At 41.6% G+C, this 25,978-nt stretch overlaps 1 protein-coding gene across 2 annotated transcripts in view; it reads left to right on the top strand.

Moving 5' to 3' along the window:
• The window catches only part of BRF1 (BRF1 general transcription factor IIIB subunit), a 170,813-nt gene that overhangs the window by 94,571 nt on the left and 50,264 nt on the right, over nucleotides 1-25,978 (top strand). For both annotated transcript variants that reach the window (XM_071745373.1, XM_071745374.1), the window contains 4 exons: nucleotides 3,254-3,380; nucleotides 4,909-4,948; nucleotides 5,036-5,128; nucleotides 5,835-6,110. In XM_071745373.1, coding sequence (XP_071601474.1) covers nucleotides 3,254-3,380; nucleotides 4,909-4,948; nucleotides 5,036-5,128; nucleotides 5,835-6,110 — 536 coding nt within the window. The remainder of the gene's footprint in view (nucleotides 1-3,253; nucleotides 3,381-4,908; nucleotides 4,949-5,035; nucleotides 5,129-5,834; nucleotides 6,111-25,978) is intronic.

Below are 25,978 nucleotides of genomic sequence, written 5' to 3' on the forward strand. Positions count from 1 at the left end.
AGGAATTTGCTTGAAAGAGTTTGCTGTGAGAAACTCGAAGAGGAGGGTTTATACTGGAAACCGAGCTGTAGTGGCTGCCTCTGCTTTGACTATAAATAGACAATACTTGTCTGCCAAATTGCAATTTTTAGAGCCCTTTTGAATTTGTGCCAAGGAAATAATATCTTAATTTGTATATCTGTTTATTTTCCTCCTTCTGTGCTTGACTTGAAATGGCAACTCTTATTAGACTTTTTTAGATTAACAAAAGTGCAAAGTGAACTTTGACATAATTTTTATGTGGAACTTAAAAAACAGCCTGTAGCTATTTTTTTTAATTTTTTTTTTTCCATGAGGGCACTCCCTTGCTGCCGAAATTAATGTGCTTATAATTAAGGTTGTGTCAGTTTTTCGTAGCTGCCAAACTGATGTTACCTTGTTACATGCGGTGCAGACTACTGCCTGCATCGGTTTGTTGCCTTGGTGGCATATGTCCAAACACTGGAGAAAATTAAAGAAATGTTTAAAAATACACAGACAGGATATCAGCCAATGTACAATGTTGAGGCAGGCAACTAGCTGGCAAACGCAGGTATTTGTTTATATCAAGTTAAAGGAGAAAATGTTGAGTGAACAGCTCGCTCTCCCACAGAGATGGTGCTCAAGCTGTGATCCTGATCATCAGGGATGGTTCTTCATTTCAGGAGGAGGGGTAGAGCTTTGTGGCTGAGAACAGTGAGAAGTTAAGAAACAACACGGTGCCCCAAATTAGGGTTTGCTTCCAGCCTGTGCCTACACCATCATGCTGGCAGCCCTTACCACTGGGTGGTCCAAGCCCCATTGGGCTTGGATCAGGATGGAGGAAGAGGAGGGCACAGGGGTGCTGGTAGCTGGATTTGATGGTCAAACCATGCTGTGAGTTTGAGCTGCTGGGTATCACCACCAGCAAACATGATGTCCCTGTCCCTGTGCACATAAACCTTTAGGAGACACCAATGCTGCCGTTGTGGCTCAGGGCTGTAGCTGTCACTTGAGGAGAAGCTCGTGACAGCTGCTGGCACCTTGTCTCACCCGTGGGTCAATGTCTGAGGGGTGCAGGGTACGTGATGTGAGTCAGGACACGGTGGGCAAGGAGAGGGACAGGCAGAGCCTCAGGTGTCCACTGGGAGATGTGCCACGGGCTTCAGTGTTGAAACCCAACCATGGTCGTCTCATCCCCAATATTGAGCAACTGGTTGTGCTGCTGGAGTTTTCTGTGTTGCTTCTCATGCCTAGAGGTGATGCTGTTTTGGCTGGGCTCTGGCTGCTCATCTCAAACACAGAAACATGTGTGGGGTAAACAAACCGGGCATCTTTGCCAAAGTGTGTGTTGGCTTTTTACAGTGGGTGGAAAATAACATTTTAACTAGGTGAGGCTGGATGGGAGGAAAAGTCTTGCTGAATTGGGACTACCTGTGAGTGCATGATTCATGTGTGGAGAGATGGATGACTGTAATTTAATGATGGTGGCTGGGGTGGTACGTGCTCCTAAAGTGATGCATGGATTTGGCATTAAATGAATCCTGAATTAAAATAATAATAACAATGCCTAGTCAGGTTTCTCCTCTAGCCTGATAGATGAGGCTCCCTCCTGCAAGATGGGTTATGCATGCTGGAAGCCCATTAATGCTGAGAAAGATTTCTAGTCTGTTAATTAAAAGCTGGGTGCTGCTGCTGCCAACAGTATCCTCCTCTCCTTTCCAATTTGATTTGAAAGAGAGGAGGAGGGAGCTGGGCCCTGGTACTCTGAGGCAAAGTTTTGGGCTGTCAGTCACTCTCAAGTACATGGCTAATTTGGGGCTTTATGGAGATGCCAGAACTCCAAAAGTGAGACTGGGCTTCAGAGGCTTTCTTTTCCTCAGCAGCACTGATTCTGGCCAGCACAGCCATGTGTGGGCTCTGTGTGCTGCTTGCTACTGGTTTTATGTAGAGGTGCTCAGCTCTCCCTGTGAATTTCATGGCATGAGATGCCACGTGTGGCCTGTGGACCATGCTCCAGACACAGGATATATGGGCTGTCTTGTCCTGTTCCTCAATTTGTACAACAAAAGTACAGGTACTGATAGGATAGAGTGAGAGAGCATGGTAAGGTGCTCTTGGCTTTGACCCTGGAGTTGGTTGGAAGCTGAATTTCTGTCCTAGAGAAAATTCCTTCTTTGGAAGAAGTTGTGTTGCAATCAGAGGCAAAAGAGAAAACCGTGACTGAGTTTTGGAGAGGAGAAATGCTGAGGGGTCTTGTGCTGGGAGTACTGAATTGCTGTTTTTAGTTTCCTAGCTTTGCAAATGGAAGCTGTTGTCAGCTTTGCTTCCTCTGGAAGATGGGAATATTCCAGCGAAGCAGCTGCTGTTTTTCCCATGGAAAATGTTGATAATATTAAAAGGGCACTTTCTGTCAGGAAAGCATTCTGCCAGACGCTTCCTGACCTGGCTTTCTACTTAACCTTTTGTCTCTCTGTCTGTAGAATGGATATGCTCATTCTCAGCCACCTGTACAAAATGCAGAAAATTGTGGATGAAGTTACAACGTGGTCTCATTTAAGACTTGGTTCCTTTGAAAGATTCAGCTGCTTTCATGGCAGTTCCCTAAGGAGCTAGTCCATCTCTCACGTAGATACAAACTTCTAAAATGCACACATTACACAAATATAAAGTATATTATTGTAAAATTACATCCATTCATGTATTGCATCTGTGCATCCCTTTATTTTACTGCTGCTTCTGTGTCCTGGAAAGATTGCTTCTTGTCCCTCTTACAGTCTGCTGAAGATATGCTACTTAAACATTTGCTTTGCATAAATTAATCATGCTTAGATATCAGGAATATTTTTGAGCATACTTCTGAACTATGATGGCAGATATTTGGAAATCTGTTTTGTTTTTTAAAACAAAAGCAATGAGACATGAGGAATGAGCAGCATTTCTCATCTCAGTTTTGTCAGTCTGTACTTAATTGACTGCAGTGGCTGTGGTATTTCTGTTCAGTCTCTGCTCATCAAAAAAGGTGTGTGTTACATACTGTAATAACAAAAGCTAATTTGTGATATGAAAAGATACTTTCTTTGCAGCAGATGAAACAATTAGTATCACTTCAGTTTTAATGTATTCTGCAGTTGAGCCAGAGTTTCTGAATAAACATAAAAATACATGTGTAGTCTGTAACAGCAATTTGACAAACTTTGATACTTTTAAAGAAGCTCTTAAAAATGTTATGATAATGTGCTGTATTCTTTGGTAGGTTGACAGAGTTTGAAGATACACCAACAAGTCAGTTAACCATAGATGAGTTTATGAAGATTGACTTGGAAGAAGAATGTGATCCTCCTTCATTTACAGCTGGTCAAAAAAAACTGAAGATGCAGCAGGTGACTTCTGAGTCAGATGCCCTGTGGATTTCTCTCTCTTCTCACTTTGTTTTCAAATCAGTTAATACTAAATCCTAACTGACCAACCTCTGATAACAGTTAGCTACATTTATTTGGAGGTTCTTGAGAGAAGGGTGAGCTCTAGTGCATATGGTACCCATTAACTAGAGTATATTTTTTGTTTTACTGGCAAAGGGATAACTTCCCAGTTACAAGGAAAGAAATACAAAAGGGGGATCTTTTTCTCTCATATAATTTTTGCCTCCTCCTCCAGAGAGACATGTTCTGTCAGATACGTAGCTTCAAATGTAGCTTTTAACATCCTCTGATGAGGGATGGAAGTGTGTCTTAGCCAGGCACTGCAGGAAGCAGACTCAGTGCTCTCGTTAGAGCAGATGAGGACGTCTGGGTGGCCGAGTAAATGAGCACCAGCTGAGCCTCTGTATTTTCCAGGGTACCAGTGTTTGGTGCTCAGCCCACAACTGCTGCCTTTTAGAGGAGGGCTCAGCACACTCTGTGCAGATGCTCCCTGTTTGTAAGCTGATGCAGTTCTGTGAAGCACAGCTATGTCCTTTATGCTCACTTTCCTGCTGCATGTCTGTATCTCTTCCTTGTGCCCAGACTTTTTAACAGAGCATCAAATCCTTTGTCCTCGCAAAACTGGGGACTCTCATGTGACAAGTGAAGCTGAGCTTGTGGCATGAAGGTCTAGAGTAGCTGTCCTGGTGTCAACACTTGTGTGTGCTGTATGGGCTCTTCCACCCTGGTTAGCAAGGATCAGGGTTTCAAAGGTGTAATGTTTGTAATTGAAGCAGAAACCATGCACTGTTTTTAAGGTGGTCAGGAGAAGTGCCCTCACATACAACTTTCTTTTTAAACACATATGAAAGCAATAACCCAGTTACTTTAATGAGACTGCTGGGGTTTTGTGTGGTACAGCACCTGCTTCCACAGAGATAAGTTCTCATGTGGCTTAATTTCTTTACAAAGAAACGTGAACTATAGATGACACAAGAGGAAAAGATTTTACACCATCATAACAAAATCTTATGTTATCAATTTTTCAGGGGGATTGTTTCCCTGTTCTAAATATGCTATCATTTAAAGGTCTGTAAGTGTGTTCCTCATGTTTTCAGGAGCCTGCCAGTGCTGTAGGCACCTGTGTGTCTACATTCTGCTATCACCTTTGTGCTGTCTCTGGACTGGGCACTGCATTTTCAGCACTGACCTTGTGCTTGCTCACACCTGCAGGCAGTCTTAGAATGTGGCTGCTGAAGAACGGGGCCTTTTATTTGCAGCTTGCCTGAGTGAGGGTTCCTTTGGAAGTACAGATATGGGGCAGCTAACTTTTGATATTGGTCAGTATTTTGAAACTTATTTGTCTCACCTGTCTAACAGAAGTAATTTGAGTTGGGTTTCAAAACCTGCTTATTTCTTTTAATATACCCTATTGTTCTCTCTATATGGTTCACAAATAGTGTGAAGTAGTGGATTTTTTTCAGTAATTTCATGTTTATTTTCATTTCAGCTTGAGAAGGCATTATCAAAAAAGCTGGAGGATTTTGAAGGTATAACTTGCTTCGTGTAACATACCTCTCATTTGTTCAAAATTACATCAATGTTTGCTGAATTTTGTTTTTATTTCAACACCACAGGTGAAATATCAAGCTATCAAGATGAAATAGAGATTGAATTAGAAAACAGTAGACCAAAAGCAAAAGGCGTATTTGCAAATTTCACTAAAGATGGTAAGTCTAGAGTGTTGTGACTCCTTTAATAGGAATGGATTCATACCCTGCAGGCAGTCTTAAGTGCATGAACTTTATTGTGATAAATGTGATCATATATATGCTTGCATAGTAGAAGATCTCTATTGCTTTGGGGTTCTCTCTGCCAGGTAGTTGGCTCATATATTAGTCTTCAAAACAATGACATAGTTCATTACAGTGACATTTCATTAACAATTTCCTTGGTTTTCCTCCCTGGTGCCAATGTAAGCTTGGCACTGGCACCTGAAAATGTTCCTTTTCATCACTGCAGTAGACCAGCATGTAGACCCTCTTGTCACTGAACCCCCCGGTTGACTATGTGGTATGGAAGGACTTTGTGAAGACTGAACTGCCTATTTTTGATTTGTAATTACACCAGTAAGAGGCTGACTTCTCTTGCAAAGCCCTTTTACTTACCATAATTTGATAAGACAGTACTTCTATATGAAATTATTATTATATTCCCCAAAATGCGTTTTGATAGCTAAGGTAATGAATTTGAGGAGCATCTGTAAACTCTATGTATTCATAAAAATATTACTAATTACACAATACCAAAATATTGTGTATTTCTTCTACAGATTTTCTCTGAAAGATTTTTGTTCTTTAAGTGAGTGTCTATATTTATTTAGTTTCTGTAACAGGTGGTATGCAATGATCTGTTGGGGCTTTTTTCCCATTACAGATTCTATAGAGGATAACAGCTCCAGCCTACTTGGAGAGGAGGAGGCAGATGAAGAACTAGAAGCAGCTGCTAATCACTTAAACAAAGACTTTTATAATGAACTTCACGAGAATGACACAGTAAAAAAAAATGAAGATGAGGAATGCAAAAATGGACATGAAGCTCCTGTAAGACCACCTGCACTGGAATCCTTGCTTGGCCCACTCCCCACTGCAGCCAGTCTTGGCATTACAGAGTCCATAAAGGAATGCATCTACCCTAAGGACCGAGAGCCTGGTGAGTAGGAGACCAGTTCAGCTTGATGGGGAAACTGGACACATACAGCCAGTTGTGGGTTTGTTGTGTCATTTCCATGTATTTTGATAGTTGCCATAGTAGCAATCCTGTGAATCACTCTTAACACTGAGGTACAAGAACTGTGAGGCTGGATGGGACCAGTGGTCTTGGTTGTTGATGTTGTTTGCTGGCATCTGCTCCTCAGGGAGCTGCAGGAAAATCTGGAATGCCTGATTATTTTCTGAGAACATGTATCTCTTAGATAGATTTGCAGTCAGATGATAGCTGATGGGCATATTTCAAGCCATGCAGTCTCAATTAGGAAATTAGAGGAAGTGTATTCTTGTAAATATGACTGGAAATGAAAAGCCATGTATGGGAATTGTAGATCAAGGCTGACTTCCTCAGGAGACATTTCACTGAAGTCAAACATTATGTGGTCTGTCTCTCTGATTGAGAATCTTTGCAGATGGCAAATATTTAAACTGTTTGTAAGATTTAGTAACTGGTTGTGTGCATTTTTCTTTGGTACACGCTTTGGTGTGTGTTCTGGTGGTTTTGCTCCATTTTTCTTAAAACCCTCAGATCTCTCTGCATCATATAGCTCTGTATAGTACAGTAGGAGCACGTCTGATCCACTAAGGAAGGCAGTTTTGCTACAGCCATTAAAGCAGACAGTGCTGCAAACAGCCAGTCATCCAGGCACGTGTGTTTGCTTTTCCTTACGTGTGCTTGAGCTTTATGGAGATGGCATTTTTTACAATTTCTTTTGCATCTTAATGACACTGAGAACAGAACCTATCTAAAGGGCATTTTATTGTTTTCTTCATCACAGATAATTTTTCCATCATAAGACACACCTGTCTGAATCTCTTTTGTCAGCTTACGTGGGGTTCGATGCAGCAGAACATTTTGTTACCCAAACTGTTCTGATGGAAATTTTTGTTCAACAGCACTTACTTACAATAGGTACTCCCTGCCTCTATAGATGAACTGAGTGCATTCAGGTTCTTCTTGTGTTAGTGTTTACATTCTAGAAATGCAGCAGGATGATTGCATGTGTATATTTTGAACAAAAAAATTGTATAGAAACAGTTGAGTGGTTCAGTTTTGTTTTAATTACAATTAAGAAAACGGATGGCTCGTGGCTCATCTTTTTTCTGGAAATCAGCAGTTCATGTCGAAGAGAGGTCAGAAATTGCTAGAAGCTGTTGTTGTCTGGCTAGCCAATGACCTGTAAAAATGAGTACCCAGTGATGGACACTTCTCAGCTGGCATAGGTATTGACCATTTTAATGGACAGGCTGAGTTTAAAGATGAAACTAAGCTGGTATAGCCAGGTATGTTGCTCTGAGTCAGGTTTCAGGCAGGTGGGCAGGAGAGTGCATGGCTGCTCATGCTATGGCTTGTCTGCTTTTGCTGTTTGTTTTCTTCCAAAACTTGAGGACGTGCCAGATGAACTGAATTTCAACACTGAATAGGTTTCAGTATGTTCGTTCTCTTTTAATGCATCTGAAAAATCATTGGTTTTGAACAAGTACTTATTTTCTTAATATACTGTGAAGCTTACATGCTGAATTATTGTTTTATTGTTTTGGTTGTATTTTTATTGTAGATAATTTTTCATTTTTTTTAGTGACTATGCTACTTTGTTTTAATAATTTGAAAGTTTACAGTCTCTGAGCCCTTCCCATGCAATGCCTGTGTGGTATAGGTGCATCATCCCCCTGAGGACCTGGTTTCTTAGGTCATCTGGGTTCAGGAGCAGTAACAGAGCCTCAGTGTGTTTTAGATGATATGGAACCAGGTCTGGCAGATGGGGTGGGAGGGTCCAACTGCTGGTTATTATGCAGAAGAAAGAAAACCTCTTGTTAAGATGCTTCCCACCTGTGCATCTTAGCTCTGAACCTTGATGAAAACCAGTATAAAGAGATGTTTCTGTAACCTCAGGCAACAGTGTCTTGAATTCTGCCTCCCAGTTGTGGGAAATCTGTGAAAAATTTGTACTTGGAGGTAGTATCTTTTTCCATCAGGCCAACTGGTATAGTTGTAAAAATTAGACAATTTCCAGGTTTCTGAGCCCTTCAAAGTCTGAAAAAGAAGTGTCGGTTTTCAAAATTAATTATGGGATAAGAGCAGTTGCTCAGAGCTTGATTTGTGATGGCACATTCATAGTTCTCTTGAAATAAAAGTAGTTGGTACCTGTGGTACCTGATGTTGCAACACCCAAGTCTCATGGGAAAGGAAGAGAATCTACATAGCATTGCACCCTTAAAGTGATATTTTTGTCCTTCTCTACAGCTGTGTAAGTCACAAACCAGGAACCTTTCCCTTCCCTCAGCCTTCTCCAACCTTAAATCATCTTCCACTGTGTTGACCATTGAGTCAGGTTGGGCTGGAGACCTTAGATGGGGTGATTTTACATCTCCTGCTGGGCTCCATGTGTTGCCAGATGGGTGCCTTATGTCTGGTTGGTGCAGTGGCTGGAAACAGGGTGCCTGGTGTTGGGTGGTGAGGGTTCCCAGCAAACCCTTGTGGTGATCCACTGCATGGCTGGGCAGGTGGCTATTAAGTATGAGGAAACAGGTGCTCTTTGTGCAATGTTTGGCCTCCTGAGGTGCAGGGTCTCTCCTTTCTATAATGATCTTCTTCCCTCTGCTGTAGATAACCTCCTGCAAAATCTTTTCATTTGGCTTTTGTGTGTGGTAATTCAGTTTATAATTGCCTACATCAGCTGCTTTGGGAAATCTTCCACCTTTGTGCTACAGTGGCTGCAGCAAGAGCAGAAGCACAAAATGCTTATGCAGATAAGACTGAGGTGCAAAGCCTAAGTATTAAGAAAAGTTTGGTGTATTTTTCTCCACTTACAACTGGTATTTGAGCAGTGGGAGCTTGTCTATATGAATGTTTTATAAAAAGCATAGTATTTTAGTAAATTTGCATTACAAAGAGAGCATGTAAGGTACTGGCTTAATGAGTCTGAGGCAATAAAATTCTTAGAATAAACATTTCATTTGACTTTTTTCCACACAACCTGTATTAATTTATAGAGACATTTAAGCTGAAGTTTGAGTCTTTGGAGACTGCTTCTTTCTTACTCTTCATGATCTAAGTGCTCTACAGTGAGATGTCATTTTCAGAAGCAGAGATCAGGTACATCAGTCTGTCCATTTTCCTGGCTGTGCAGCATCTCAGCATCCTCTGCACCCTCCATGTGCTCTTCCTGATTCTGCAACTCCTCAGAACAGGGCACCATTTTCTCTAGGAGATTGTCGCAGTCAAACACCATGAATGTCATTCTCAAAAAATACATTCTCTGGTATAAGATTTCCCTTTGTAATTTGTTTTTATGTCCTTTTTTTTACCACCTGAAATAATTTATCATCTTTTCTGGTGTTTCTGTCCATCAGACATTTGCTGGCTTTTACTCTGTCCTTCCCATGTCACAGTGCTGAGCTGTACACCCCCAGTTCATCTCTTCTTGCCACATAAATCCAAAGTGATAAACTTAATTTTGGGTTGGGGTCAAAAACTGAGGCTAATAGTGGAGATAAAGGTAAAATACAGGGTGTAAGTTACCGACTGACATATTACATAATTTCCCCTTCATAATCTTGGCCGTGCTTGAGACCTGTCTTAGTTTTTGTTTTGAACCAAAATTTGCATGCAGTCATTTAGGGCAGTAGTTTCAAATGGTGTGTGTGAAGTGGGTGGTAACGTGCTCCTGCACGTCCTCATGAAAGTGAGAGGCTTTGGTGGTGGGAAATCACCCTGCGTGTCCCTTCTTGTGCTTGGTTAGGCACCCAGCTGACTGCATTCACTGCTAATTTCACAAAGAATACATGAGAAAGGTTTTGTGCTTGTTCGTAATTAATAGTTTGCTCATTTATGGCTCCTTGTGTTTATGCTTCCATTACTGCTGCGGGCATAATCTGACATGGGCTGAGGTCAGAAGATGTTGCTATTGATTTCTGTGGGTGTTAAAGACCCCATGCAGGCAGCCTTCATTGATCAAATGGTTGTTGTCCCTGTGTACCAGGTCTTTTCAACTACTGACTCAGGGAGGATGTGAAAAGTGGCTAAAGATGAAATCATGCAAGAAATGGATGGGCTCATCCTCCAGGGTCTTAGTCTTTTCCTCCCGTTTTCATTCCCCTCTCCCCACCAGCTGCCAGCTCCCACTTCATACTTTGTCCTGTCTCTGGGGTTTGCTCAGTCTCTCTGTGAGCAGACTTTGCTCCCTAAACCAACAAGGAAGAGAGCATTCCTTTTTTTTTTTTTTTGGCAGCAGCAGATGATCAGTGCTGGCAGCACTGTGGGTGGGGAAGTTTGCAGAAACATGACATTTCTAGCAGGGTCAGAGCTGTCATGGAAGGATGCTTAAGGGCCAGCAAGCTGCAAATGCGTGGAGAAAGGCTGTTGGCAGAGCATGTGCCAAAGAAGGTTGTTTGTCCCATCCAGGAGCACCAGCCCAGATTGCTGCATGGCAGGGAGGAGACTTACAGCTCTCACAATTGCTGCTCCATCAGCAGATGGGTGTTGACCCCCTCTGTGGGCTGGTTTCTTCTAGCATCCCTCTTTCTTCCTCAGATTTTGTCTGTGTGCACCAGTGCCAACTGTTTGAAAATTTATAATTGTGTACGTGGATATGAAAGTATACAAAAAAAGATATAATCAGTAATTAGAGAGAACATTATGAAGCTCTGTTAAATCATAATTGCCGCATACATGAGAAGTAAAGCTGCTGAGTTTAGAGCTAATTGTCTTACATATGCAAAATACACTTGGTCATCAGTGCAGGCTTGTGTGTCCCCATTCTGGTTGCTCTGCTGCTACCTCTGGCTTCAAGAGTGCAGTTGCTTTTGTGGCATTAAAGCCCCACCTGTGGAAATGAGCAGTGTGTGTGATCTGTTTGATGTCACCTTCCTTGTGTGATGCCTTCTGAGCACTTTGAGGGTTTGATCATTATCTCTTTGTCATTTGCTCACTGGAAAATATTTTCTACAGCAGGATGAGCTCCTTCCCAATTTTGAGATCTAAGCAATAAAACCCCTGATACAAGGTAATATTTCTAATCTAGCCTCTATATGCCAATGTTTGGCAGTCCTGATAGACTGTGTCCCTGATTGAGCCTTCATTATGCTGTTAATGAGATGTGAAGAGCTTGTTGCAGCCAGCATGGTAATAGGAGACCACCAGCTGCTTTGAATGCAGTTTTTTGATACCTGAAATCTTGGGTATGAATTACAGATGACATGATTTTCTTACTTACTACATTTGTCACACACCAGTATTCCATGTGCATGTGTTTCTCCAAAATACATGATTTTTCATGCAGGATCTTTGCATTTCATTGAAGGATAGGAGTGCTATAAATTTGTTCCATATTCATGCTGTAAGTCGGAAGGTTAAGGGATGAAAACTAATCATATAGTTTGGCTGAAAGACTTTCAAATAAATCTAGAGAGGACATTTGGAGAGAAACCTGCAGTTTGTAGGAGCCATCAGGAAGATAAACTTTGAATAAAGGCATAAGATGACTTAAGTGAATACATTTTCAGAACATTTGGGGAGCTTCATTGATTTTCCAAAGGGCTGGTTTATCTATACAGACAGTCTTTATAGGAAAATGTGTCATTTTTGTCAGAAATCTTGGTCAAGAACTGCCCCAGAGTAATCGATGCTGTGGTTGAGAGAAGGTACTGGAGGGTGATGTTTGGGTTCCTGAGCTGAATGGAGCAGACTCATCTCCTAAACCTTACTTACTTGACTGCATCCCATGTGAATGAATCCCTTAGTACCTGGCTGACCAGTCTGGTTGTCCTGTTATCCTGACTGTTTCAGGAGTAGGGAGTCTCTTTATGTCCTTCTCTTTCCTTTACTCTCTTTTTTTTTTTTTTTTTTTTTTTTTTTTTGTTGTTGTTTTGTTTCATAAAATTCATGTCTGGAATAGGAAATGTATTAAAATCTTGAAAAGCTTTTCCAGGCCTGAATTCCTTTTTGCCCGACTCTTGCCTCATCTTGGCTGCTGAGTGGGCAGTAGGCAGCATGTCGTTTCTGTCCTGAATTTTTCCAATAAAAGCATGATGAAAAAGTCTGTTTTGTTTTCAGTTTGAGCAGCTCAAAACCTTACGTTACATCTCCCTGCTTCAGCTGGCTGCTGGCCTCGGGCTTTGGGGAGAAGGAGGTGGCAGCAGGGATGTGTGTCCAGTTCTGAGTTGTGTGGCTGGGAGAAGAGAGGGAAGGTGCTAACCAGGGGCTCTGGTGTGTCCTTCTGCTTCCTGATATTCTGCTGCACCCACAGGACACTGTAATGGAGCAAGGGGAAGCAACCATCCTGAGTGGGTTTTTATGCATTGTTTTCCATCGTGTTGAAGGGAAGTCCAAGTCTGCAGTCATCTGCTTTACCTAGGTTTAGGTTTAAGGAGGTGGAAATGTCCAGGAGAACAGAGTCACATAAGCAGGGAGAAGAGAAGCTCAGCTTTAGAAATTGTCCTTTTCCTGTGCCTAAATAGCAGAATTATGAAAACAGTTGTTCCCCAAATACTAAGGGAGGGTTGTGTTTCGTGGTTTACTTCAGTGCGTCAGCATTTCTAGGCACAAATGTACAATTTTCCTTCTGTTGGGGTTTCTTTTCAAGGTTTTATCCTGTCTGTAGCCACTAGCATCTGAAATGATGCTGGTTCTCAGCATGGGAGATACTTTCAAAGGCTGTTATAATTGCTCCTGCCTTTCCTAGGGCCAATTCTCAGGGAAAGAGTGGAAATGTAACCCTCTCAGGGATCACTGCCCAGCTCCTAAATCTTGCTTGAAATAGGCTGCCAGTTCAAACCAGACAGGGGGACGTGGTACTGGGGGGAGGGGGAGTGTGATGATGCAGACACCTAGAGGCACACAGGAAACCTGGCTTAAAAAACCTGAGTAACTCCCTGCTAGTTTGAGAATTATATATTTCCTTTCTGCACCTGCCAGAATTTGAGCCCATTAGTGCTCACGGTTATTTGGTTTGGTGACCAGTTTGCAGCAGAATGGATATTCCTGTCTTGCCCTTCTGCCAAAAAGGAAGAAAAGTCCTTCACCAAAAAAATTCACTGAAAACTGGAATTGTTCATTAGAGTGTTGAGGAAAGTGAAAGGCGTGGAGGTTGTGGAGAGGACGGTGAGTTCACATGGAAAGCTGCCCACTCAGGAGGATGTTATTGGAGCAATTCATCATGGTGTCTGAAATGTCAGGAGGGGAGGCCTGAGCTCAGTTCAGGGAGGCTTCATGGTCTCAGTTGTTATTGAGAATAAATACTTACTAACGGATGTCAAAGAGCCACAAAATGTGCCCTTGGAAGAAGGAAATACAGGACAGAGAGATTTGCAAGGCTTAGCTACTTGGGGTTTAATATGATGGGTAATAAATTCATGCACAGTGCTGTGGTGGAGGCTGACCGCTTTGTGTTTGTCTTGCATATTCTGAGAAAGCTGAAATAATCTTCCATTTAGTACTCTGTTTTCTTGCAGTACAGGTCCAGCTGCTAAAGGCAATACCTGCAAACTGAAAATCCACTGGAACAAAAAGCCTTTAGATGCAGTTTCATTTCTGCAAGGTTTTAATATTTTTCTGTAGCGGTTTGTTGTTTTGTTTTTCTTCAGTAGCTTTGAGTTTAGTTTGAAAAATTAATTCCTATATCCTCTTAAGGATTAACTTCATCACACCCCTACACACTTCATCTCTTTTGTTTGTTTGTTTGTCTGAAATCCGTAGGACTGTCTCCTCATCAAGATAAACATGTGTATGCATGGGTTGGACTGTGACTTGAGTAGATGACCCTTGTAATTAGGGATTTCAGATATGGCACTACAGGCTGATGATGAAAACAGTCATGAGTTTAGCCTTCTGTAATTATAGTTTGACATTTTTGTTTTTGCTAAATGCTTTCATAACTAAAATGAATGTATTATTCAATAGAAGAATAGTACTAATGTTGACACTGTTGGCAATTAAAAACAATTTTGGAATTTTACTACTCCTGATTGCTTTTGAAATAATTTGGTTTTCAATGTTACTTTAGTATTGGTTCATTTATTAGGTCTTTTTTTGTGTGACAATGAGATAATTGCTATTTATTTTTTCTCCTGTAAGCAATTACAAGCAAAGCAGCCAAATATAGTCTGACCTGGCATCAGAGTGACCTGTCAACATGAGGCTACTCTGCTCTTCAGCTTTTGAATTTAATTTTTTTTTCATATGCAGTCACTGGAATGCATTCAATAGGGCTGAAAACACTGCAGTTAGTTTTCAATGTTCATTAATTACAGTGGTGAAAAGCTGTTGAAACTGGCAGATAAGACCAGCTTTGGGTTGCTTATTAGTAATAAAAATCGTGATCTTTTATCTAGGATTGTGTGGACTGTGGTTGGAAGAGGAGATGCTGGCAGCCTGTGTGGGGTGGGATAGCTGCAAATTGTAAAGAGTTGACTAGGGATTTTTTGCAGTCAAGTTTTGCTAAAAGGAAGCAGAAAATACTCTCTTTTAAAGTCAGCCTTAAGGTAAGGCTCAGCTTTCATATTGAACCCTATGAGTACACCTGAGATGGTAGAGTTGTTTTTTGTTACAAAATACCTGGATGTTTACAGCTGTGGAGTAGAATAAGGGAATGAATATGAAACGGGAGAGGGTAAATAATGCTGTTAAGTAGTACCTGGAAAGAATTTCAGAGCAAGAAACAAGGCTCTTGAGATAGGCATAAATGCAGAAGCCAGAAGTAGACAGCTGTACCGTGGGTGAAAGGATCCTATTTGTCAGCAAATTTGCTACTTAAATACTGTGTTGATTTAGTTATGGTTTTCCCAGCTTGTGCTCATAGATTGGAAGGAAGTAAAAGAATGCTCTGTGGCCTAATCATTAACACTTCCATAGGAACAAAGTGAATGGCTGATTTTGGAAGTTGTGCTTATTAATGCCCTAAGAAAGGTAAAAAATGCAAATCCTATGACCGTAGGAGCTGTGTATCGAAATGCAGCAACATCCATATCAACATGAAATTGTGTCACAAGTGAGGTATTATATTCTGGCAGTGTTTTTCATTAAATAAAACATAATTCAGTGAGAAGTTGCTGTTCCATAAAATCTCTCTTTGCACTTAAAAGCCTGAATTTTTTTCACTCAGTGGGATGCTTTCCATGCTGCTGCCATGTCTCACGGCTCTAGCTTCTGCAGCACACAGCTCCTGTGCTATGTTTTGCACCAAGACTAAAGATAAAATCCCAGTTTTATGGTTGGATTTGACATCCAGTTTTAGCAGGGAATAGGTGTGACAGGAAGTGATGGTGTGGGTGCTTCTGGCTGAGGTTAAGAAATATCTTGCTTTATCGGCTCGTTCCCCTTGTATCTGCTGGTGTTTGTGCACATCCAGTTGCCTCCCTCACATGAGTCTGACAAAAATGTCAAAGGCTCATGCAGCTATTTTTAATAACAGGGTCATTTTGACAGAGGTGTGTTAGGAAGTGATGCCTGGGTGGGTAAAGCAGCCAGCAGGAGACAGTACCAAGAACGTGTATTTTGGAGACTGGGAGCGACATTCAAGCTTGCACTGAGGTATCAGTACTGGAAAAGTTTTACAATCCACCAGTGAATGGTAATGGGTGGTGTCAGATATGCTGTTGCCCAAAATAATTTTATATCCAGGGTCTTTGTAGAGAGAGTAAGGTTCCTGCTTGAAGTTCAGCATGAGAAATGCAGCACTGAAAAATCTGCAAGCACTGAAGAGGTTTGTTTTAAGGTGGGGAGGGATTTCAAAAAGGTATGCTGGATTCTCTCCTGAAAAAGCCTTCTTTTATATTCAAAATTTATTGCTTTATGTCAACTTTCAGAAAGCTCTTACAAAACTTTCTTACATTTGAAAGCTTGATAAAAACTCTTGAAGTACTTTGACTGAAACAGAAAATTTAATAGTGAGGCAGTTTGAACATGGAACGATGTTTGTGGGCGAGTAATTTAAAGGGGTACTGGTATGAAATGGTGTTGTACTTGAAAGGCTACAATTGGTATACACACACAAACTGGGTAGAATATCACTGGGAGCAATAAAATGTAGGAATTCTTCATACTGCTTTCATTGCAAACAATTTTTATTGTAAGGCCTGTGAAGCAATTGAAATGCAGAGAGCTGGCACATCACTTGATTGATAATTCCTCTTGCTACTTACAACTTATTCTCAGTACAGATGCCCCCAATTCTTTCTTTCTATCACATTAAAGTTTCTTGTCTGCTTCAATTTCATGCCTGCCTCAAATGTGGGATTTCTTGAAATTGTCCTCCCAATTTATTTTTTTTTCATCTTTACAAGTTTACATCAGATGAAATCTAGCTGCTGGTTTTTATCATAAGGTTTACACTTAAACTTTTAACAAGCTTGTTTTTAAGAACAGTCTTTCCTTGAGAGAGCACTTGGCTGATCCATCAATAATTATGTAGTAATAAAGCAACTGTGTAAAAATGGCTCCTGTGTGCTGAACAGATTGGTTTGCAAAGCCACTGACAAAGATGAATGTTTATTGCATTTTACTACTTTTGGTTCTGCAGATGCAATATAGCTATTTTCTTTTTGGCATAAGCATCATGAAAAGTAATTTCCAATTGTGGAATGTTTATGGTAATAAGGATGTATAACTAGGGAGAGCCCAGATAGACTCTCAAATACGAGCATCAATTTGCAGTGCTGATAGCTCAGAAGAAAATTAACAACTTTTTTTAAAATTTTATTTCTTTGCTTAACAAATTTTTTAAGCAATCACAAGGCAGAATAGACAGGGAACCCTGCAATGTAATGTAGTTACTTTCCTGAATTAATTACTGCTGTATTAATTGTTGATTCACTCAAATCTGGCAAGCTTCCTTATTCTCCTTGCTGCGTCTACTTCTAATTTTACTGCAACATGGAGAAAATTGCGGTGTCTAAAAATAACACAAAAGCCTGAAATCATTCTTGTTTCCCTTCTTTATTTTTTTAAGTGCCAGTATAACTAAGGCTGTGATTTAGATGGCTTTGTATTGTTGAAATTTGTCCTCTTCTTTTGGGTGCAGTGTGGGATAACATAGTCTGTATGGTTTTGTGGCCAGTGGATACGCAGTCATTTTGGTCAGTCGAGCTGATTGACTGCCGTGTCACCACAGTGCTCAAGTAGAAGGTGAGAAACACCTTGAGAATTAAAATTTTGTGGTTGCAGACATTAGAATCCTGCTCCTGCAGCCCCTGGCATGGTCTCCTTCGTTGGCTTTTCCCATGGTGATGCTGGTGGATGTGGATGCCTTGGCACAAGCTTGCTGGCTGCCTGTCAGAGGTGCCCTAGCTATAATGTGTTTCCATCAACTTGCAAACCTCTTCTGGGAAAAGGTCAAAAGCCACCAGTTCTCCACTGTTGCTGCCAGAAATAGTGATTTGGCCTCGTTTTGAGTCTGTTACACCCGATTTAGAGTGAGGGGGTTCATTTGGTCCTGCTCCCAAAAGGCCCTCAATTGGTATAGCTGCAGCTTGTTCCCTAGGGGCAATGGCAGGGCTGAAGTCTATGTGCCTGGTTCATCTTGGCAGAAGGTGAGGAGCTATTCTGCAAACCAGTTTGCTGCCATGGCCCTGAAATCTTTGTGGCAACTTGCAGCTACATCAGCACTTTCAACCCAGATCATTCATTTGAGTTGGCAGTCGTTGACACTAATGTTCCTTTGCTTTATTTTAGCATTTAAAGATTTTTATGTTGATTTTGATGGCATGAAGAGAATTGCATGGGAATGTTTTTGTCTGAACTGTAGTATTCTCTGCTTTATCTGCTACTAAGATTAAAAATCTCACTCTTTCTGGAGAAGGCTTTTGTCTGTGCACCTTGTTAACTCTTACCTCATCCGTCCCTACTGTCAGCCCGTTATACTGGGCTTAATTCACTGCAGAGTTAATGATGCTTAAGTCTGCTGTGGAAAGAGTTTGCCTAGTTAAAGCTAACATCAAGAACAATCCATCCTAGTCTTATCTAAAGAAGTAAAATAAACAAAGGAACAACATATAAATAATCATCTATTCCATAGGAAAGTATTGTAGATCTGAATTTGAAATTATGATCTGGTAGGTTATGTTTAATTTTGTAATGAAGCAGTAAAAAGTTAACCAAAAAGTTAACTTTCAGGAGGCAACTTCATTTTAGCTAATTCAAAATAGACCTTACTGATTTCAAAGAAATCAATATTGCATTTAATGCTGAACATGTTTAAATTAATTGATACACGAAATGCACATCCCTCTCTCCAAATGGTCTGCAGACACGTAGTAATGTTTTTGAGAATTGGTGCCATAATACAGTATGTTACGGTGAACTGAGATTAAGCCTCTTGGGAGAACATCGTTATTTAGTTAATTAAGAAGAACAACTTTGATACTATGCCATATGCTGTAAAATAAAATGGGTGCATGGCAGAAAGAACCACTGAATCCCTTTAGCAAATGTAAGACTGAGCCATGATTTGTGACTTTCTTCCTGCCTTTGTAATACTATATTAAATAGTGACCTAATATATTTAATTAAAGAGTTAATTACATGCAATGGGATGTAGGACCTTATCTTTTCCAGTGCTCTCTTTGCAAAATGTTACCAGTCTGCCTGGTTTTTGAGACTTACTAAAATATTTCCAAACTCATCACTTCACTCTGCATCTAATCAACATTTAAACAGGATCTTTTGTGTGCCTGTACCCCGGAGAATGGCAGATTGGTGAGAAACTGTAAGATCAGCAATGCGTAACCTAGCTAAAATGACATATTTAATGTAGTCCTGTTACTATATAAACTTTATAAAAAGCAGTCAGATGTTGAGATTAATCAGAATGACAGGTTGTACAAGCATATGGCTGGCCTTTCTGATAGCCATGAGCTTGAAAGGCCAGCTTTGAAACTGGCTCCGTTATTTATAGGTGAATCATGCTACTGGGCTTTCTTGGAAAAAGGTTATTTCTCCAGCTCCACCGAAACCTCCTGTGCACAGAACTGCCTTTTTCCACTGTTCCTGGAGAATAAGGCAAATTATTCTCCAGGAACTTCTCCACAACTTTCTTCTTTTGGGAAGTGGTGTCAGAGGGCATTCCGGGTCTGTAATGATGGATCTCAAGCATATGGAGTACACATGCTAATTATGCTGTGCTTACAGTTCAGTCTATCCAAATGCCAAGGCATTGGGGCCTCAAAGCTGCTGCAGGCAAAATGTTAAAATCCTTCACCACTGCCTACTGTGCATCTGGGAAAATGTTTGCTGCAGTCCCTAAAACATCCAGGGAAGGCAGAGGAACAAATGCATGTCTTCTCAAGAAGTTTGCTGCAGTACATGTGCTTTCTGCAGCAGGATTGTGCTGCTGTTTGTCTGGGTGCTCCACCGACACCTGAGCTGGATGCTCAACTGACACCTGGGCTGCCCTGGCAGTGCCTGTCCTTTGCAGAGATCATAAGGGTATAGTTGCCCAAATGGATGCCAAAATGCCCAGGGACCCTGCAGTAGGACTCATATGTAAGCTCTGTTTGGGTCCAGAGGAAGGTAGAGAAGTACTTTACCACCTACCTATTTTTCAGCCATTTGGCATGGTCAGAGACAAAAGCACTTCATCTACTCTGAAGCAGTGCAACCTCTGTGATTTTTATTGAAAAGCTTCATCTGTGCTGGCTGTGGCCATCTGCTGCATAATGGACCAGTGCTCTAAACATGGATCTACATTTCTGTACCCACTACCTTTTAAAAATTCAAACCCATGTCTGCTACTTCCAGGTCTGTAAAACCCAACTGGTGGTCCTGATCTCTGATCCAGAGTCAGGATCTCTCTGCTCCCTGCCTCTGTTACTCCTGCCTGTACTGGGCTGTATACTGTCCAGTAGCTGCTCTGAATACAGCCCCCATCCACTGCAGAAGGTTTTTTCTTTGGGCATAATTCCCACCTAACTTCCTATTTTACAAAGCTTAGGCTTTTTGCAGGGAAGCTTCTGGTTTTGCTGCTTATTTTACTATAGTAATAATAATTAATAAATTAATACCAATACTAATAAAACAACTTTTGCCTTCTCTTTCCTCTTCCCATCACTTTAATTCCCTGCTTGCTATTTCTCATTAGCAATGAAGGAAGGAAGAAGCTGGGTAACAAAATGAGAAATTTCTTGCTTGATAATTTGCTTTACAATTAACAGCTTCTCACCATTCTCACCTAGACAGTGCAGTTAATGGTCAGGATACAAATTGATTTTATTTTCCTTTAAGCAAAGACTCGGATGTATAACTTCATACAGGACATAGTGATGTTACCTTAATACTCATACTTGCCTGATGAAGCATTTCAGTAGTCCAGGTGGCTTCTGGTGAATGATGCCAAACTTGTCTACTATGGACCAGCTCTGAATCTTTGAAGGGGGCATGGGATTTAGCCCCTCTTTGCTGAGAGTCACAAAGGGTCATGAGTAGAAAGTTCAGCCTGTGCCTCTTTCTCCTTTGTCTGGGTGAGATATTTTGCAAGACTATTTTTAAGCAGCCCTTTGGTCTGGAACACAGTGAAGGGAGCAAGAGGAAGATTGCTTCTTTAATGGGAGAGCTGGCAGAGGCCAGGTTGTCATGGATGTGAGTTTGTGGCCTTTGGATGCCCAGCACTGTCCTTTGTGCCTGTCCCAGAGGTGGGGACCTGTGGGGTGGGAGTGCAAGGGCATGTGGGGTAACTCTGACAAATGTACTGGAGTCGGGCGGGGCTCTGGGTTGAGCTTCCTCAGGATAGTTCAACCATTTGCACTTCTGCTAAAGGAAAATTACTCTAATTTTGGGGCCATTATCTCAGCCAACCATGGCTTTTCACTGATGTCCTAGCAAAATAAGCTAGCTTTGCTTTAGAGTTCCAATCAGTCAAATGAGCCTTAAAATGTTGCATTGTGAGTCTCCTCAAATTTTTCCTGTGTCTTTGTAGTTTCAAAGCTCTGTGTGTATATATGGCTGTATATACTTAATTTTTTTCCTGATGGAACAGAAATTGATTTATGATTAAACAAAAATATAGATAAAAATAATTCAGGCAGAATTCTAGGATTTGCTTTTAAAGTCTCTGTAGTGTAGAACTCCCTGTCTTATTTTTTGTGGTGTGGGGAGAGCAGCACATTAGAGGAGTAGATTTACTTCTCAATAAAACATATGTCCTTCTGCTGGGGTGGCTGGGCACTGGCCAGGCAAGGATCCTGGGCTTGCAGGGAGGGACAGGAGAGCATTTAGCACCCACAGCAAGATCTGGCTGCTTAGCTGGTGAGCTGCAGTTGCAGAAATGATGCTTCAGCACTCCAAACATTAAACCAGCTGTTCATTTTACAGCTGGCTCGGGTGCAAAGTGCTCGTGCTGTTTTTACATAGTGGCCTGGCAGTACAGAGAAAGTGAGCTGGAGGTGGTTCTGAGCCTGGCTGCCTTTGCTGTTGGCTTTTTCAGGGTATTGGACACCCCTCACCCTCTGCAAGAGATACAGCAGAGCTCTGCACTTTGCAGGGTCAGGAGAGGGGGAACTGAATAAGATGCTGGTCAGTTCTTGTCCCTGGCCTCTTCCTTTAAATAAACTGTTACTGTTGGACACCCCTGCAGAGATTTAAAAAAAAAAAAATAAATAAAATTGAGAAAATACAGGCCAGAAAGTGCAAAAAAGAGGGAAGGGTGGAGGAAAGGAAAGGAGAAAAAGATTCCAAGAACAGCATAAAAAGGCAAAGGTGGAAAATGCAGCAGGGAACTGGTGATTGGATGGAAAAGTGCAATAAGTAGGGGAGTTCTGTATTTGTAGTCTCATTATAAAAACTAAAAGTCTATTTAAGTCCATCTAAATCCATTTAAAAGTCCAATTCTAAAAGCCCATAATGACTTGTGCAGGAGGGGGTGAAAGTATGGAAGAGATTATGAGTTGTGAGTGTGTGCCACCTTTGGCAGAAGCACTGTGATCCATCTGGATGTTGCTGGGCAGAAATCACATGTTGGAGAAGTGTCTGGGCATAGGAGCTCATACCATTTCTGGGCTCTGAAGCTGTAAAATGTAATTTGTCCTAGCTAATTAGTGTGTTTTGGGATCAATATTTGTCAAGTTGATTATTGATGGTTATTGGTTTCATCAGCAAAGACATTTTGCCAGCCATATTGTTGAGAGCAGCCATCCTCTGAACCCTTGGTCATGGCATGTGAACTGAAAAAAGAACAATGAGTTGTCTCAAGTAGGTTGCATAAAGGATGCTCTTTTTCACCCTTTTCAAAAGGTACCGGGGGAGACACAAACATTATTCCAGAAGAGGAACATCTGCTGCTGGTTTTGAGGAGTGTCAAGGTGTTCTTCTGTTAGAATGCTTAACTTTCAGCTGCATTTATTTTGGGAGGTGAAAGGATTTTTCTTGAGGGGTTTTTATATTGCTATGTAGTCCAATAAGCACAAGCTTACCTTTTCAAAGAATAATCTTCAGAATCAGAAAGGCGTTGTTTATTGCTGGACTATTTTTGTGTTAGGTCCTTAAAAAAGCAAATATATTGTAGGGAGGATTTCTGGAAAGAATGGAGTGATTAACCATTTTTTGGATGTACTGGTGTCTAAAAAGTTTCCATGTCTGTTAGACTAATGGCAAAACTTTTAAAATGTGTGGATGGGGTTTGGTTAGATTTTCTGTGGGCTGGAAGGTGAAACAATAGCATTTGTTTCAGTATAGATGTTCTGCCAGAAAAGCAGCAGGGTTGGTGGGGTGGATTTTTTTCCAAAATTGAAATTGAATTTATAAAAAGATGTGTTCAGTATCTAATAATAAAGTTCTGTGAGAGATGACTGACTGTAGGAAAAGCTTTTCTCATAATTCATTCCCACATGTCATTAAGCACACAAATTTGAAATTCTGTTCCTGTGATGGGATAATTGTTCTGTGACTGCCGTAGGAAGGTGGCTAATGCTGTCAGATGTCAGTCAGCTGCTGCAGGACAGACATAACACCCATATCCTGAGTCTCAGTGTCAGGAAATAAAGATGCAGGCACTTAATAAAAATGAGTTTGTAGTTCTGTGTGGGTTAAGGTTGAATCTCATAGGAATCTGCCTACAGTGATGTGGACGAGCCCAGTGCAGTGCCTGCAAACCATCTGGGCCTGATCCCACCTCTTGTTCCTTTCTGCTTTCTGAAAAGGTCTTTCTATCAACAGATAGGAGTGATGAAAGAGCTAATGATTTTTTACATCCCCACTTTTGTATAGGCTTACCTTTCACAGCACTCTCTTGCTTGCCTCATAGGGTATGTAGCTTATACGAGAAACTTCTTCGTTTTTATTGGACAGTATTTTTTTCCTCCTTGCCTTTCATTTGCCATACCCCCTTTGGGGGTTTGCCTCTACAGTTCTTACAGTCCCAGCATGAGGTGATTGGCAGTGCCAGGGCTGTGTGTGCTGGTGCTGCTGGGCAGCTGGCACGGGCCAGCGATGCCTTCTGCAATCCCACCTCGGCAGGAACGGGCATCTCTGGGAAGAGGGGGCCTCTCTCTATGTAGTGTGGTGTGTTTGCTTTCTCTGAAGGAGTCAGCAGGCTGGAAACTTGGCTTTGGATGGAGAGGACCCCTTAACCTTGCCTTGGCAGAAGGAAATAATAAAGTGACAGTCTTCATTTATCTTTGTGCTGTATGTGTGGCCTCCTGTGCTCCATACATCATCAAACCTAAATCTTGGTGTTGAATTGGCAGTGTGAAGGGAGTAGGCTTTAATTTTCAAGGTGGCTTTAAGTAGAATAGAATAAAAACCATTTTCACCTAAATATGAGGATACACATTGTGGGTTTTTTGGGTTTTGTGACCATATTTTGTCAGTAAGTACAATTAATTTTACTGTGTCCTTACATCTTTTTTCCATTGTGTACTGCTGTTACGACAGCAGACGATGACATTGCCAAAGGTGACCTGGAGGAACTGGAGCCCTTGGCAGCCATGGATTGCCTGCTGTGGGATGAGGGCATGGTGGGGCCAGCTGGGTTTGCACAACCAGATGCCTGATACAGAGCAGTGAGACTGGCAACAGCTCAAAGCTGCCAATATAACCCCCACCCTGCTCCAGACGCTCCTAGCCCCGTAGTATTAAACTCACAGCGTACCCCGCTGGCACAGCCCCACAGACTCTGTGCACACCTCATGTGCAGTGGGTTCATTTTCTCACCCACCTCATGTGCAGTGGGTTCATTTTCTCACCCATCGATCCTCCTGTGCTGCACTTCAAGCCGTGCTGCTGCTGCTACTGCAGTGTTTTCACATCCATTTTTCTTCCCTACCTGATGGCTCCTTCACTTTGTCTGCCCTGCACTGCTGCCACTCCCCTCCCGCTTACCCACGCTTAATGTCTGCTCTCTGCACGCCCCCTGAAAAATCACTTATCTTCCCCTCCAGATGGGTTCTTGTCCCCTCAGATCAGCTAATCAGTTACATTCTGGTGTGGTTGTGCAGTGCTTTCTCTGACTGTAAGCTACTGCCTTCCTTCCCTTTACACTCCTTGCAGCACCCAAAGTGGCACTGGTGCTGCTCGCTGGATTTTGCTGCAAAGGTGTTTCTGCTCCATCCCTCCCACTGCCTCCTATGGGCCATGCTTCCCAGAGAGTAACACTCAGTTCTATTATTTGGGATACCCCGGGCTCAGATTGTTTGGTTTGTTGCTTAAGGATTTTTGCTAGTGACAAAGCCTCTTCCAACTCTTTTCAGATTTTGTTGTGCAGTAGCCCCAGAGTATTTCTTAAATGCTGGGGGTGCTTAGTGTCTGGTGTTGTTCTGAATAGGTGGAAGGGTTCTTTGTTTAAACTCTTTTGGCTCTTTAGCTGCCACAGACAGTGTGGTGGAGGGTGTATTTGCTGCATGGGACCAGAGCACCAAGTGCCTTCTATTAAATCTGCTCCAGAGGATTTCCTGGGAAGTGTTCAGCCTCCATTTCTGTCTGTAAGGAAATCCTCTTATCTGGGCAGAGCAATAAATAGCACTGCCTCCTGTAATAGAAACAGAAAAACACATTCTTCATATGGCTTTTTTTAAAAAAATGTGGGGTTTAAAGTATATAGGCTGGAATGATTCTTCTGTAATAAATCCCCATAATAGCATGCTGTGTATACATTTAACTAGCCTCACAGAGGTAGGGAGAGGGGGAGACAGTGTGTTAAGAGAGGGTTTAGTGTGCATTTGGTAATGGCAAGAACAGTAAATAATCCTACAGGTTTACAAACCTAATCCCCAGTGTCTGATTGTAGCCTTCACATCTACTAGAGTTGGATGGCAAAGATGTTAAAAGGGTGTAAAGAAAAGGCTTTGGGGTTTTTTTATTTCTAAATATTGGGGGAGCTGCTGGGTGACTGTTGGTTTTAAGTGGCATGAATATAGTTGCTTGGGGATCTTGATGGGAAGCTCTACAAGTGTCCATCCTTCTCTGCCTGCCACAGAGACACTTAAGAACTGGATTTGAGCAAGGGGGGGGTGTGGGGTGTTATTGTTTTTAACACCCACCTTATTTTTTGTCTGTGCCATGCAGCCAAGTGGTTGTTTTTCTTAACAGAAGAAATCCGCAATGTCTAAGAGCCACGCCACGTGATGCCATTGCTTTTAAATAAGCTTTTAAGAGGTTGGACCAGATGTTGGTCACATCTGTGTATTTATTTTGTTGAACATTTCATTTCGACTCTTTTATTAAAAGAGAAAATTATCATTTAGAAATTGTTCTGGAAAGTTTAGCAGCTGTGAAGATCTTCCTGGTATATAATAAAGCAAAGGGTTTATTTTGTTTGCCCTGGAGTGAGCCATGTAACATTGAGCAGAGAGAACTTATGGTGAGCAAGGTCTACTCATGTTTGGAAACGA

This window comes from Heliangelus exortis, chromosome 5 (genome assembly GCF_036169615.1).
Source record: "Heliangelus exortis chromosome 5, bHelExo1.hap1, whole genome shotgun sequence".
NCBI classification, from domain to species: Eukaryota; Metazoa; Chordata; class Aves; order Apodiformes; family Trochilidae; genus Heliangelus; species Heliangelus exortis.